Consider the following 13764-nt stretch of genomic DNA (forward strand, 5'->3'; position numbering starts at 1 on the left):
TATGGGCTAGAAGCTGCATGGACTGCACTTCCTTCCTTTGTGTGCTTCTAAGATTAAATAGCGTTTGCAGCTATAATTTACAATAAAATCAATCGGCAAGGTTGCCCACTTAGAATAACTTTTTTTCTCTCTTAATGCTTACACGAGCAAAGATTATATGAATTAAGCGCTATCTTGGTTGCACAGAAATGTTTGCTCATCCTGTTATTCGTTTTCTTGCTGTTCCTTGAATTGATCTCTGTTACCCTCTGTTACTGCAGATGTTCATAAAAACGACGTGCCATTTCTGTCATAGTAGCTTGCATAATGTTGAGAATGGGGAACACAATACAATTCCACATTAAAGCAAGTATCGCTTATGCGAGCTTGTTATGTACAATCTTTAATGCTAATAAGCAAAGTGATGTGGTTATGAAGAGTCTAAAACATACTTTCTCTCAGTTGAAACATGAAAAGCATAATATGCTCCATTAAAAAAAAAAAAAGTATTTTTTTCTGCAAAGGGTTGTGATGGGTTTGGTTGCTTAAGGCTATGTTGTGTATCCATAGTAATTGTGACCGCTCGACGGCCAATTGGAGCGGTTCCTTGTGAGCAGAGCAGAGTCCCACAGTGTATGACAAGGATTTGACCTGACAGCTTTACAGTCATGCAACACATGGAGGCTTAAAGTGAAAAAAAGGGCACGATGGATTTCATGGCTGAGACCTGTGATGTTCCTGCTGCCTCTATGGACAAAATGTGTAATGGTCTCATCAAGAAGAATTTGAAAGCTATTTTCTGTCATGCATCACTCAAGGGAGTGTGTAGATCTGGACCTGTCTATTTTTACCTTTTTTTTTTAAAGATGCTGATAAACCAATTCTTTTTTTTTTTTTTTTTTTTTTTTTTTTTGTGAGGAGAGTTTACTCTTGGGTGTCATTTGAGCTGTCTTTAGGTTAGTTTGCCTTTCAAAATGAAGATGCTTACACTTGCTAGACTGTTTTCATGTGATGTGCTGTAGATTGGCATGGAGCAGTCTTCTGCTATCAGCTATTCAGTGCTTTTAGTGTGATTTGATAACTGTGTATAGTTAATGATTTATTAGTGGATCTAGTGAATTTAGATGTTGTGAATGTTTCTGATCTCATCAACACTAAGGTACAAATTACATCACAGAGAGGTTTGAGAGCATGTAACCTGACATGTTTAATCTGTTGCACAGTAGAAACGATAGGATATTAATCAGGGATGCTGAGCAGGTTTTGTGGTTCTCTCTTGAAGACGGACCTGCATTCTGTTTTCTGCATAACCCTTTCTCTCAAAATTATATTAGATGAGAAAGATATTAATATAATTGAGTTGGGAGTGGATAAAATTAATGAAATATGAGCTATATGAAAATAGAAAATAACCCAACCAGCTGAACAGGAAGAGGTCTTGCATTATTTTGAGAGTAATTCTGTGAATTTATTGGTTAGCTGAAAGCAGTTTTTGTCCCTTTTTTTTTTGCATATAAGCAAAGATGTGATTGCTGCTTTAATTTTCTTAGTTGTGTAGTGATTGGAACTCAGATAATTACTGAATTTCTTACTGCATGTTTTCTGGTTTGGTCCTGCATTATTCTATTCAAAAAGTGTCAGGAATTGTTACCTAGTAGCTTTAATTTATAGCCTGTGGTTTGCATGTCCTTGTCATGTAATAACAAAAGCTCAGCTCAAGTCACCTGTTATTCTTAGAGTTATCCAAGCACTTAAGCATTTCTTTAATCTTTTTTTTTTTTTTTCTGCCAGCATACAGAAAATTATTTTTTTCATGTCTGTATTCACTTAAAGCAGAATATAGCTGTCCTGTTGCAGCTGACCAGGTGCAAAATCTTCTTGCTATTGTGGAAGCAGTGACCTGTAATCTCATGCCTCATATCAGTTCCTGTTCTGACTGTGGCTCTTGCAAGAATGCATATTTAAGTTAGTACATTCATTAAGGGTCCTAAATGTCTTTGCTTATTTGGTGAAGGATATTTGTTTGTCTTGCTGTTCTTTAACACCAAGAAGCATCTTTAAGTGCTGTTTCATCCTGAAAAAAACCTGAATTTGTTTGGATTCTCCATGCCTTATCTTTAGTCATTTAAGGTATCAAAGTTCAGAGCTGCAGTGTTTGTCACCCATCCATTGAGAGATAAATTTAAGCAGTGTAGGGGCTTGTGTCTGCAGGCATCTGTAAGAAAATGAGCTGAGAAGTTAGGTACCTGACGTGGAAGCCCCAGTTAAGAGTTTTATGTCAGTGGGATGGATCTGTACCTCAGTACAGAAGGAGCAAAAGCCAGGAAGAGGCTGCATATTGAGGTGCTTAAATCTGTCTGCCTCTGACACTTGACTACATTAGAGTAAAATACAATAGAATGGAATAGTGCAGTTGGAAACGACCTACCAAGGGCGTGTAGTCCAACTATCTGACCTCTTCAGGGCTAACCAAAGTTAAAGCACGTTGCGGAGGGCGTTACTCAAATGCCTCGTGAGCACTGACAGGCACAGGGCATCAGCCACACCTCTAGGAAGGCTGTTCCAGGATTTGACCACCCTCACAGAAAAGGAACTTTTCCTCTTGCCCAGTCTGAGCTGGACATCCCTCTGGTGCAGCTTTGTGCTGTTCCCTTGTGTCCTGTCATTGGTGTCTAGGAGCAGAGGCCAGCACCTCCCCCTGCACGTTCCCCCTTCAGGAAGCTGCAGAGAGCAGTGAGGCCGCCTCTCGGCCTCCTCATCTCCAGACAGGACAACCCGGGTGTCCTCAGCCTCTCCTCACAGGACAGGTCTTCCTGCCCGGTTACCAGCTTTGTTACCCTCCTCTGGATGCTTTCAAGTACCTTAACATTCTTTTTATTGTGTGGAGCCTAGAACTGCATTCAATATTCAAGGTGAGGCCACACCAACACTAAATAAAGCAGGAGAATCACCATGTCTGGTCAGCTGGCCATGCTGTGTTCAATGCACCCCAAAATGTGCTTTGCATTACTGGCTCATGCTGAGCCTGCTTTTGACCAGCATCCCCAGAGACTTTTCAGCTGAGCTGCTCCCCAGCCACTCATCTCCAAAATTTGATTGTGTCCAGCATTACTGCATCCTGGGTGCAGAACCCAGCATTTTCCTTTGAGCCTCCAGTCTGTCTCAATCCTTCTGCAAGGCCTCTTGTCCCTCCAGGGAGCCAACAGCACCTAACAGTTCAGTCTTCTCAGCAGACTTGCTGAGGATGCATCCCACTCCTGCACCCAGATCACTGATGAAAATGTTGAGCGGGACTGGCCCTAGAACTGAGCCCTGGAGAGCACTGTTGGTGACTGGCTGCCAGCCAGATGTTAATTGTGAATTTATCATGTGTACTACAACGTTGCTAGTGTATTTCAGAACAGGTGAACTGTATTGCTGTCAGCTAGTGGTGAGGTCACTTGTTGCTGCCAGGGATGTAATTTATCCACTCTTCTCTGGCTGCTGTGTTACTGGGATGGCAAAATCAGCAAAAATGTTAAAGGTAGCAGTTTTAAATACCAATGAAACCATCTGAGACTGTTTTCTAGTTTTAACAAACTTCTTTGTGTGTGTGTAAGGAGCAGCCTCACCTATCCAACAAACTTCAGGGTAGTATACTAATGCCATTAAAATAAGTTTAGATGCAGACTTCTTAATTGCCACTTGGCAAATTGCAGTGAAGGGGTTCTTTGCATTTGATTTACCTGTATCAATAGAACACTGAATGGCAGATAAAATGGAGGGGACTAGAGGTATAGGAAAAATATCTGTTGTAGGATCTGTTTTCAAACTAGCTTGTAGCATATCCTGTTCACAGTTGAAATACTTTTGGAAACAGCCAGCTGGTAGGCAGACTGGCTGGCCAGTTGTGTAGAGAACTTGTGAACAACACATCAGTTTCTCCAGAGAGATTTAGGATGCAAGCTCTCCAAAATAAATGAACTCCTTCTTCCTGATGTTGTTTTTTGGGCTGTTTACTTTTCATTTGACTGGCCACTTGTTGCTTAATCTGTGGCCTTAGAAACGTCAGCTGTGCAGCTCTGCCCATTGCTCTGAGAACAGCTGGGCATTTGTATTGCTCTAGCAGTAGGTCCAAACTGGTCTGTGGCTTGCAGATGGAGTTGCACTGGGGGATGTAGCAAAGAGTCAGGAAGGACTTCTGTGAGTGCTGGTGTGAGAAGAGCTTCCAACAGAAGCATTGCAGCCAGTTGCCTCTGGCACAAACTGCAAAGCGATGAAATGAATGGTCTGGACAGTTGTGCCAGTAAACTTTTAAGATACTGGTGGGTTTCTCTGATATTTAGATTTGCTGCCTTGAACTTCCAGTCAGAAATGATGAATGTGAAGACCTTGTGAGTGAAGCTGGGTTTTGTGGTGAAGACATGCAGAATGAAACTGGGGGCTTGCCATGTTTCTGCCTGCTTGTCCCGTACAGAAATATGCATGTGTGTACACACGTACACAGGCCGAAACCTTCCTTTTCTGCTGGTAAGCACAGTCTGGGTTCATATATTGTTACAGGCTGGGTGTCAGTAGGCACCATCCTAATGAAATGCTGGGAGCATTTCTCCTCTCTGGCTTAGATGCGTAGGACATGGTTCTACCTTGTGCCAGTTGCAAATGACACATCGGTAAGGTGGGGAGAGACAAGTCAAAGGAAGAAGAGACAAAGGGAGTCTGTTTTTTTAAAAACCAGACCTCAGTGTCCACATCACCTTAGCCTGTGTATGTTTGGAAAACCAAGCTGTGTAGCCAAAGCTGAGGGCTGTGTTCAGCATTGCTGTTTCAGTTGAACAGCCTATCCAGAGAGCAGCAGAAGGGGTTATTTAGGAGTCTTGGTTACAATTTTAGTAGGTATATGTAATACATTGTGTGTTGTATCCTTCAAACTGTCTTCAGTAATAATATTGCTCATTTATCAAGATGATGGCGTTCCCTGTGGATATATTGAACGGCTACAGTCATAAGGGCTTGGAGAGCTCTGCAGAGGACTACTTGTCTGACCTTCGGTGTGGGGATCCAAATAATCCGGAATTCATGTCCCTGCCAGACCACAGCAAAGTAAGAACCAGCAAATACCATAGTCCCAGTTTTCTTGACACACTTGTGAATTTAAAATGTTTAGAAATAACTGGTTCCTAACTATTGAATTACATTACTATTTTAGCAAAGCTTTTATTTATTTTCCAAATTCCTGTTTGTGTATTAAGTTCTACTTTGTTTTATTCTGTAATTGCATTTAAATCTGAGCGTTACTGACTATTTGCTGCTTCTAGACAATGTATCTGTATGCATTTAATAATGAAAAATCTCAAACCTTCAAATCTAAGGTCACAAAAATCTGGCATTGTAACTAAGGGGATCATGATTTGTGTCTTTAGTCTTTCAGTGATCTTCATGGCTGAGTTCAATTTCTGATACATTCAAGTTTCACTGATTTCAGAAGTGATTCTTTCTTTTTATGCAAAATATCCCATGCTGCTGTTGGGAGTTCTGGTAGAGGCTGGCTATCACATTTCGTGTTTCAAACACTTATCCATAGAGCATTAAGTTGGCCAGTGTTGATGCTGTCTAGTTGAACACTTCTATTATCTATTATAACTAGTACAAATATAAACAGTGGTGTGTAGCTTTAATGAGAAATAAATTTACTGAGAGCATTCTGTATGGGAATAAAAAATCAATGCGGCAGACTCCATTGCAGAAGCAGTCTTGAATACTTCCCTGCATTTCTGCAGGTGTTGTATACCTAAATATCTGTCTGTGTTAACATAATTGTTAGCGGCATAGCATATCACAGTCTTTTCAAACTGTTTTCTGGGTAAGCAAGTCTATTTACTGCACCATTAACTCCTGTCCATTTTTTGATAATTAATTAAATATTGAAAATGTGAATCTAAATAGCAAACACATTTTCAAAAAGAGCATCACCTCCAGAAAGGTGGATTGATTTGATCCTTCTTACATTGTTCGTGAAGGAAAATCAAGCAAACAAATATGGAATTCGTAAAGTGTGTGCAGTTTCAGGGAAGAAAACCCTTTTGAATCCAGCTTTCCTATGTTGGCACATTAGGACTCATGTTAGCAATTTAGCTGTGCCAGTTTGTTACTGTGCCTGCCTGCCTCATTCTTCCATTGGCGTTGGCAGCTGGTATAGCTGAGGCAGCTGAAGTACTGCTGGGTCTTTGCACACCTTACTTCAGTTGTGCACAATAATGCAAACTGCTGATAGCAGAGAGCTGTAACAGGACAAATTACTGTAGCTAGGTCTGCCAGAGCTTGATTCAGAGCTCTTTATAATATACTCCCTTTAGGAAGAAACATCTAAAGTGAGGGCCAGGGTCTGATGCTTGTCTTTTACAATTAACCATTAAGCACTCTGTTTTCAGCACTCATCTTGCTTACCCTGCTAAACAGTGTCTGTATTTTTTACTAATGTTGTATTAGCAAGAGTCTATTGAAGTATTGTACGCTCTTGTTTCAGATTCCTATTAGCTTGTCAACTGTGGGCTTCGTTCCTCTTTATGGTGGAGAGCAGACACACAAAGTTCTTGCTTTGTTTGCACCAGAGGACTCGCTCACAGGTTTCATTTTAAGATTCTAATCTCTGTGTTGCTGTTTCTTTTTCTGTGATGAACACATGTAACCAGGCCCTTGCTCATTCTATGGTAGTGTAACTTTGCCACTTTTGCATTTGTTATTCACTGTCTTCTTGTTCCCATACTATTCTCTTTTGATGTGAACTCATGTACACAAGCGACTGAACTTTGTGCACTAATCAGAGTAGAACTGGACCAATTGAGTACAGGATAATATGTAGCAAAACAACACCATGCTCAGCTGAATCAAAGTACTTTTTTTTTTTTTTTACAACTTCTTGATCACTCTAATATACACATCGCCTTTCTAAAAGGAATTTGTTGAGCATTCATAGAATCTGTTTATTTGCCTATGAATTTAGATATTCTTTATTAGAAGTGATTGATCAGTATCAAGTGTAAATTTGTCTTTGACTTCAGGTCCTTACATAACTCTGGCCAAGGTGATGCTCACAGTTGTTTTTTTCCTTCTCCCTTCCCCTCCAGTCCTCAGTGCTTCCTTACCTTTCATATAACACTTCATATATGACTTCCAAGTGTGCCACAAATGCTAGTAGAGCAAACTCTTCCTGATCACTAATCACATGGCCACCAGCCTTTTTACATTCATGTGACTCCCTAAAACTTGCAGGTTTTGCTATCAATATCCATTAACAACCCAGAACTAAAATACACCTGCATGCACACATGAGTCTCCTCTTGGCAGGCCTAGTTTTTAGTGGAAGGGAGTACCAGAGCACAGTGGTGAAGAATAGTGCTTATATCTGAAAAGCAGTTTCTGTATATCATACTACAGAAAACCTTCATCTGATGTTACTGGCTTCACTTTTCAAACAAATTTTGGACCAGGCACTGTTGCACATAGGATGGGGGCTATGTAGTACCAGGTATCTTTTACTAAGACAGTAAAAGCTGCATTTATCTAGTGCCAACTAGTAGACTCTTAACTTTGTTACTAGGTTACTATAGTGGTATTCCTAATTATTTATCAGCTATAATGAATATGTTCTTTTGAAATGGTGAGAATCACTAACTTTTTGTTTCCCATTGTTTCTCTCAAGCTGTAGCTCTGTATCTTGCTGACCGGTGGTGGTCAATGGATGACATTTTAAGAACATCTGTCCCTTCTAGAGAGGGACTTCAGCAGGTAAAACTCCCCAACATTCACCTAGCAGTTGTTCTTATCGTTCAACCTAATGCAATGTAATGGCAATACCTACTGTGTAAGATGCTACGTGCTTTTATTTCATTTGGAAATGGGTTAGCTGCTTTGCGTAAAAAGCAGGGTCAGTGGGCATAAAGGAATAAGTACTCGAGTAAAGGGAAATTTCATCTAAAAATATGTCCAGAGAAAGTGACTTTTGTACATTAGCTTCATATGCAAGATATATGTTAATGATGTTAAGATGTTAATTAAGTCCTTACTGTTTAGAACACAGTAAGTCTAGTTGCACCACTCTGAGATGTTTTGGTATGTTTTTTTAACAGGAATATGTATCATTCTTACCAGGAGACTGGTAAACTAAAAATACTGAAAGGAACTTGTTAGAGGGGAGCTGGAGTTGGTGACCTGCAGGAGGCAATATGTGGGGTTTGGGGAAAAATAGTTGTCTGGAATCTGCCTTTTTGTTCATCATTGAGCTTTGTTATTGATTACTGACACCTGTGTAGTATGGAGTTGTGTTTTCTCCAAAAGTGGAAATTTGTATTTTTCCAGGAACATCATTCATATTTGCTCATGGAGTCTGGGCACTCTTCTTTGATTCTTGAATTGGATTTACTCTAGATAATTTGTCATGTTGCATTGTTTTCTGTGTGCTCCATAATGATAGGACAGTAAGTGCTCAGAAAAGCTCAGTCTTCTACAAATAGGGTAGTTGAGACTTTTCCCTTGGGAAGGGAGAATGGTTCCTACGTTCCTACCTTTACAGTGGTTAGGATAGTGGTGAACTTAAACTTCATTTGTGAAAGGAGCCCTGCAGGGCAGAGAAAAGGATACTCAATTCCTTGTTTCATGCCACAGATGTTGTAACTGATTCTTCCACTGCATTGCATCCCATTGTCTGCAACTCTGTGAGCAGTGACTGAGTGTGCTAAATGCTACTGTCCAGTGAGATTTATCCTGCTAGGCTGGAAGCTCTGAGGCTGGCATATTGTTATAGTATCAAAAAAAAAAAAGCTTTCAGTTAAAATCAAAACATTTCCTACCACCACACCTAGCACTTCTATCAGATTTTATCCATTGGATTGGAACTATCATTGTAGGTATGAAAGATCCACTGTCTGTGGTAGTGCCTTGTACTTAACCAACTACTATGGCTTCAGGGCATCTCCTTGGCCTGAAGCCTCAGAGCTTTATCCTTACTGCTTCCTTTATACTTTCAGCTTCTCTTGACTCCGTCTGTAGTTGTGTTAGCATGCAACTTTGAAAATTAAGATCTCTGCGGTGTGAGTATCACCTAAACCGACCACCTTTCTAAAATGTTCCTCTCTGTTTCCTTAGGTGAAATCTGTGGGGGAGAGAGTGGTTCTGTATGTTCTTAATCGGATTATTTATCGCAAGAAAGAAATAGAGAGAAATGAGGTCCCATTTCTTTGTCACAGCAGCAATGACTATGCTAAGATCCTGTGGAGAAAAGGAGAAGCTATTGGGTTCTATTCTGTTAAACCTAAAGGTAAAACACTTAAATATAGTGGGATTTGGGGGAAGATAAAGGCTGGGGATAGGGAGCTTTCTTGAAAAATAAGGCATTTAGTAGACCTTACAAGCCTTGCAGGCCTAGTGATTTGATGGTTTCCTGAATTTATGAAAGGGCAAATTACAGTTAAAATTTTTCACTTAAACTTACAAGACTTAGTAATTTAAAGCAGTAGTTCGTAGCTTTCATCATACTGTATGAAATATATTAAAAGCCACAGAAATTAGATACACCTGAAAGCTTTATTTTCTTATTTTCTTTGTAGAACATCATGTACTGCTGGATTGGAATGCATGTTGGTTTTTTTTGTTATTCTTTTCCTTTTATTTATCTGAATTCTGGAGCTAGGTCAAAAAAAAAAAAGAAATCCTGTTTATCTGAAATGTTTGTGCAATATGATGTTACTTTCACTTAAACATTTTATAGCATTACAGCATAGAAGCCTTGCTCACAGGCACAAGGTTCATCTACACTTGGCGATTTAAAAAACAAGTTCCCCTTTCGTTCTACCTGAGTATTACCTCAGAAAATACTATTTAGCTAGTAGGTTTATGCCCTTTGTTACAGATTTCAGTATTGGATTTTTTTTCCCTGTTTTTTGAAAAGATTAGAATTTAATTTTGGTTATTTTGGGTTTTGTGTTTTTCAATTTTTGCTGAATGACATTTAGTAACATAAGAGACTTTAGCATGTTGATAGTGCTTTATTGGAATATCACTTTTTGATCAAAAAGGAACAATCAGGCCTTTTTGTTTCTTCTCTAGAAGGGAGTGAATGGATTCTGGATTAATCAGCAGTTCTGCAGGCTAGTTTCCCCATCTGACATACATGCATGCCTTTGCAAACTGTTAAAAATACAATAATAATCTGCCTGGGTCACTGACCTTTCTAGTCTGACCTTAAAAATAGGAAAGCAGCCAGCTAATTTGTTCTGATTGTCTGTTACCTTCTTGTGACTCTTCTATTACTGTTTTCTTAAAGGATTGAAGCATTGCATAATTTGTGTATGTCTCTTCCATAATGTGGTGGTCACAAAATAGTATTTGCATCGCAGTGCTTTTTATTCTGGCCTTATAAAGGTGGAAATGAGATGAATGGATACATTTTTAGTCTGTAATAGTGACAGTTGTTTGTGACACTGAAGTTGTGATATGCTTGTACACATTTATTATATCTTTTGTGATCCTATGACACTTATTTGTCCTAAGTTAGCAAACACTGAAGGCTAATCTTTCTAGTTGTTATCGATATTTCAAATATGTTTGATTGTGCATTGTACTCTCTGAATGAGTAGCTCATGTGAAGAAAGACTCTGGATACAGATGGTTAGGAAAGCATTGGAGCTTGACTAGTATGCCAAAGGGTATCCAAGTAATATAACTCTACCTTCATTTTCTTCACTTTAAAAATGAGGTGTGTTCATTAGTCTCAAAATAAAGTATATTATATAGGCAACTAATATGCATCTCCTTGTTAGAGGAAAGGATTGTTCTTTTCTATATGGTTCACACTAACTGGCAAAATGAGGGCCTGAAAATGGATTGGATAGTTGAAGTGCTGTCGTGATGACATTATATGACATCACTTTGTCACCACTGAGTTCACAGATGCCCTTTGAATCCTCTAATACTGAAGCACTTACAGGTTATGATAGTCTGTTTCACCTCACGTATGGATAATGTGTTATTTAGGAGGGAACTTCAGTGTAAAGTGTCCTAGGATTTTTGTGGTTTCACTTCAAATTTGGAATTACTGTTTCAAATCTTAAACAAGTTGAATTGTCATCATTATATTTGTCCTGAAGAGTTAGGTATTCTACATAAAATTTTAGTTTGTTAATTTTCCTTTCTCCTTCTCTCTTCTCTTTTTCATCTTCATTTTCAGTCTGGTTTCCTACTGGGATTGTATAGTGAGATTTCAAAGTGGGCCTTCCACTTCCTTCTCTCCACCCTCATGTTCTCCCCCATCCACTCTCTTTTGGTACAACCAGACTGCTTTAGCAGACTTTTCCTAACATATTTATCTGACATATCTTAGCAACATTGTGGAGCTTGCCTAAAGAGCCAATAAAAGGCTGGTAGCAATTGCTTATTGTTAATAAATGTTATAAATTATTTTTATTACTTTAATGTTGTATATGTGATTTATAATTATGTGACTTGACATTTTTAATAAATCTTTATTTGAATACGCTGAAGTCTGTGCTGTAGCATGTCTGTGTTGATGTAATGGTGGATTTTTTTTCCCTCCTGTTATTTCAGGAAGTGTTTGTAGCTCTTACGTTAGTAAGTGTTACCAGCTTCCAGTGCTAGACACAATGTTTGTAAGAAAGAAGCATCGTGGGAAGGACTTCGGGCTAATGATGTTGGAAGACTATGTGGATTCCTTTACTGAAGACATTCTTGGCCTACGGTACCCGCTGTCAACCTTAATGTGCATAGGCAAGCTCTTTCATTTATTTGTCTGGTCTTTGTTTTCTTTATGCATCCAAATTATTACTATCATTGAAACTACATATGGCTTCATCCTCAGTTTGTGTTAGAAGTTCTGCTCTCCAGTGAAGGCTGAAAATCTTGATTTGTTTAAGATGGTGAAGTATTTCCTGATTAGACTAATCTTCTGTGTGAGATTAAATTATTGGATCTTTGCTGGTTCTCTGCTACATCTGTGATATTTACATATTCATTCCTTCCACACTGGACTGAGTTGTTCCTGTGTATGATCTTCCTACATATTTAGCACCTCTTCCTTGCTCACTCCTAAGCCTCACAAAGTCATTTAATTCAGGCTTTCTCAGATTTTTCTGGTCAGGTCAGCATACGAGGCTATATATAACTTAAGTGTAAGAAGGAAAAGTCTTAATACACAAAGAAACCACTTCTGGCTCTTTCATTAACAACCCAAGAGGGTTATGTCATCTAGGAAAGACAAACATTCTGGAAATGATGTTGCTTTGGACTGTGCAGGCGAGAAGCATTGTCTTTCTCCAGCTGAAAGTGAGCAGGCTGGAGAGGTCCTTTTTACAAGGACACGTAGTAGTAGAATGAAGGGTAATGGCTTTAAACTGAAAGAAGATATTTAGGTTAGATATAAGGAAGAAATTCTTATCTATGGGAGTGGTGAATCACTACAACAGGATGCCCAGAGAAGCTGTGAATGCCCCATCCCTGGAAATGTTCAAGGCCAGGCTGGATGGGGTTTTGGGCAACCTGATCTTGAGGGAGGTGTCCCTGCCCATGGCAGGGGGGTTGGAACCAGGTGGTGTTTAAGGTCTCTTCCAACCTAAGCTATTCTATGATACTGACACTATGTGAAGCAGGAATTTTGTCCATTGGGACTATCCATTAGTAAGGAATCAGGTGAGAAATAAAAGGTTGAAGCTTTAAAATCCCCAAAGTGGGTTCGTAGAGAAGAAAAATCCTTTCTAATTTTTATTTATGGTTTAAGACAGCAATGGAAAGTAAAGTAGTATTACATTTATTTAGACTGGATTGATTTGATGAACAGTTCTTTCTCTGGTGGTTTGTGTATGATGGAAGACTGCAAAATAATTTATTTCAGAAAAAAAGAGGTACAGTTGAGTATATAGTATGCATAATAGGATGTTTTTTCTTACATTTGCTCAGCTTGTAAGAAGTATTTTGAGAAGTACCCTGGGGATCACGACCTTTTGTGTGAAGCAGAAGGAGCTGGATCTTGGTTCCAGAGAACATCCATTGCCACTGTATTGCAAAGGGAAAAGCTCAAACTTGAAGGTATGGATGCTTTGTTTTGATGTTTTCTTACAGTCCGTAAAAGTTGCATTGTAGGGCAGTTGTTCGACAGTGACTTCTATGAACATTGCCCATGGAGACTAGTAGAAAAATCTTTGTTCTGAGATCTGTGAGATTATATTAGGAACAGTTAATTGTTTTTTAAAGATCATACATTTTTCTTACTATTGCCTCTTTTAAATGTTCTTAACAACAGAAGCCTCTGAGAAAGAAAAAATGAGTTTCCAGACAGAGGATCATTTTTGGCAATCTGCAGCAGAATCTGAAGCAAGTGAACAGAAGACTGATCTAGAACCACAGGTAACTGTAGGAATACAGACTGTTTTCCAAATGTAAAAAAAGCTTGAGAGCTTTTAAGTCTTCTATAATCATATAATGTATTTTGTCCAATTTTTCTGACTGTAATTACCAGTTCCCTATGTTCAGTAAATATTTTTAAATTCTACAAAAGAACACATTACTGAACTTAACAAATGAAGGATTTTAGCAGATTAGTGTATTTGATCCCAGTGTATTTGATGCATGATGTATATTTCTGTCTCAAATACTTGAACAGTCCTTGATTATGTAGAGAACTTGTACTTTCCTTGTCTCACCACTGTCTGTGGCAACCAGTCTGACACAACCTATGACACTTAGCAGAAAGTGATGCTTCTCTTTTTGATTGGTTTATTACTAAGTAAAGCATAAAAA

The 13764-nt window shown here is 38.9% G+C and overlaps 1 protein-coding gene across 6 annotated transcripts in view; it reads left to right on the forward strand.

Annotated features, from left to right (window-relative positions):
• FAM169A (family with sequence similarity 169 member A) overlaps positions 1 to 13764 on the forward strand; it is a 46676-nt gene that overhangs the window by 11629 nt on the left and 21283 nt on the right. For 4 of the 6 annotated variants that reach the window (XM_035309137.1, XM_035309141.1, XM_035309143.1 and 1 more), the window contains exons 2-8: positions 4924 to 5061; positions 6485 to 6584; positions 7661 to 7746; positions 9103 to 9274; positions 11560 to 11739; positions 12925 to 13053; positions 13268 to 13377. In XM_035309137.1, the coding sequence (XP_035165028.1) occupies positions 4924 to 5061; positions 6485 to 6584; positions 7661 to 7746; positions 9103 to 9274; positions 11560 to 11739; positions 12925 to 13053; positions 13268 to 13377 (915 nt within the window). Of the gene's footprint in view, positions 1 to 4922; positions 5062 to 6484; positions 6585 to 7660; positions 7747 to 9102; positions 9275 to 11559; positions 11740 to 12924; positions 13054 to 13267; positions 13378 to 13764 lie in introns of those variants that run through there. The other 2 variants (XM_035309138.1, XM_035309142.1) reach the window with 2 other exon arrangements.

Source organism: Oxyura jamaicensis, chromosome Z (assembly GCF_011077185.1).
Source record: "Oxyura jamaicensis isolate SHBP4307 breed ruddy duck chromosome Z, BPBGC_Ojam_1.0, whole genome shotgun sequence".
In the NCBI taxonomy this organism is placed as follows: Eukaryota; Metazoa; Chordata; class Aves; order Anseriformes; family Anatidae; genus Oxyura; species Oxyura jamaicensis.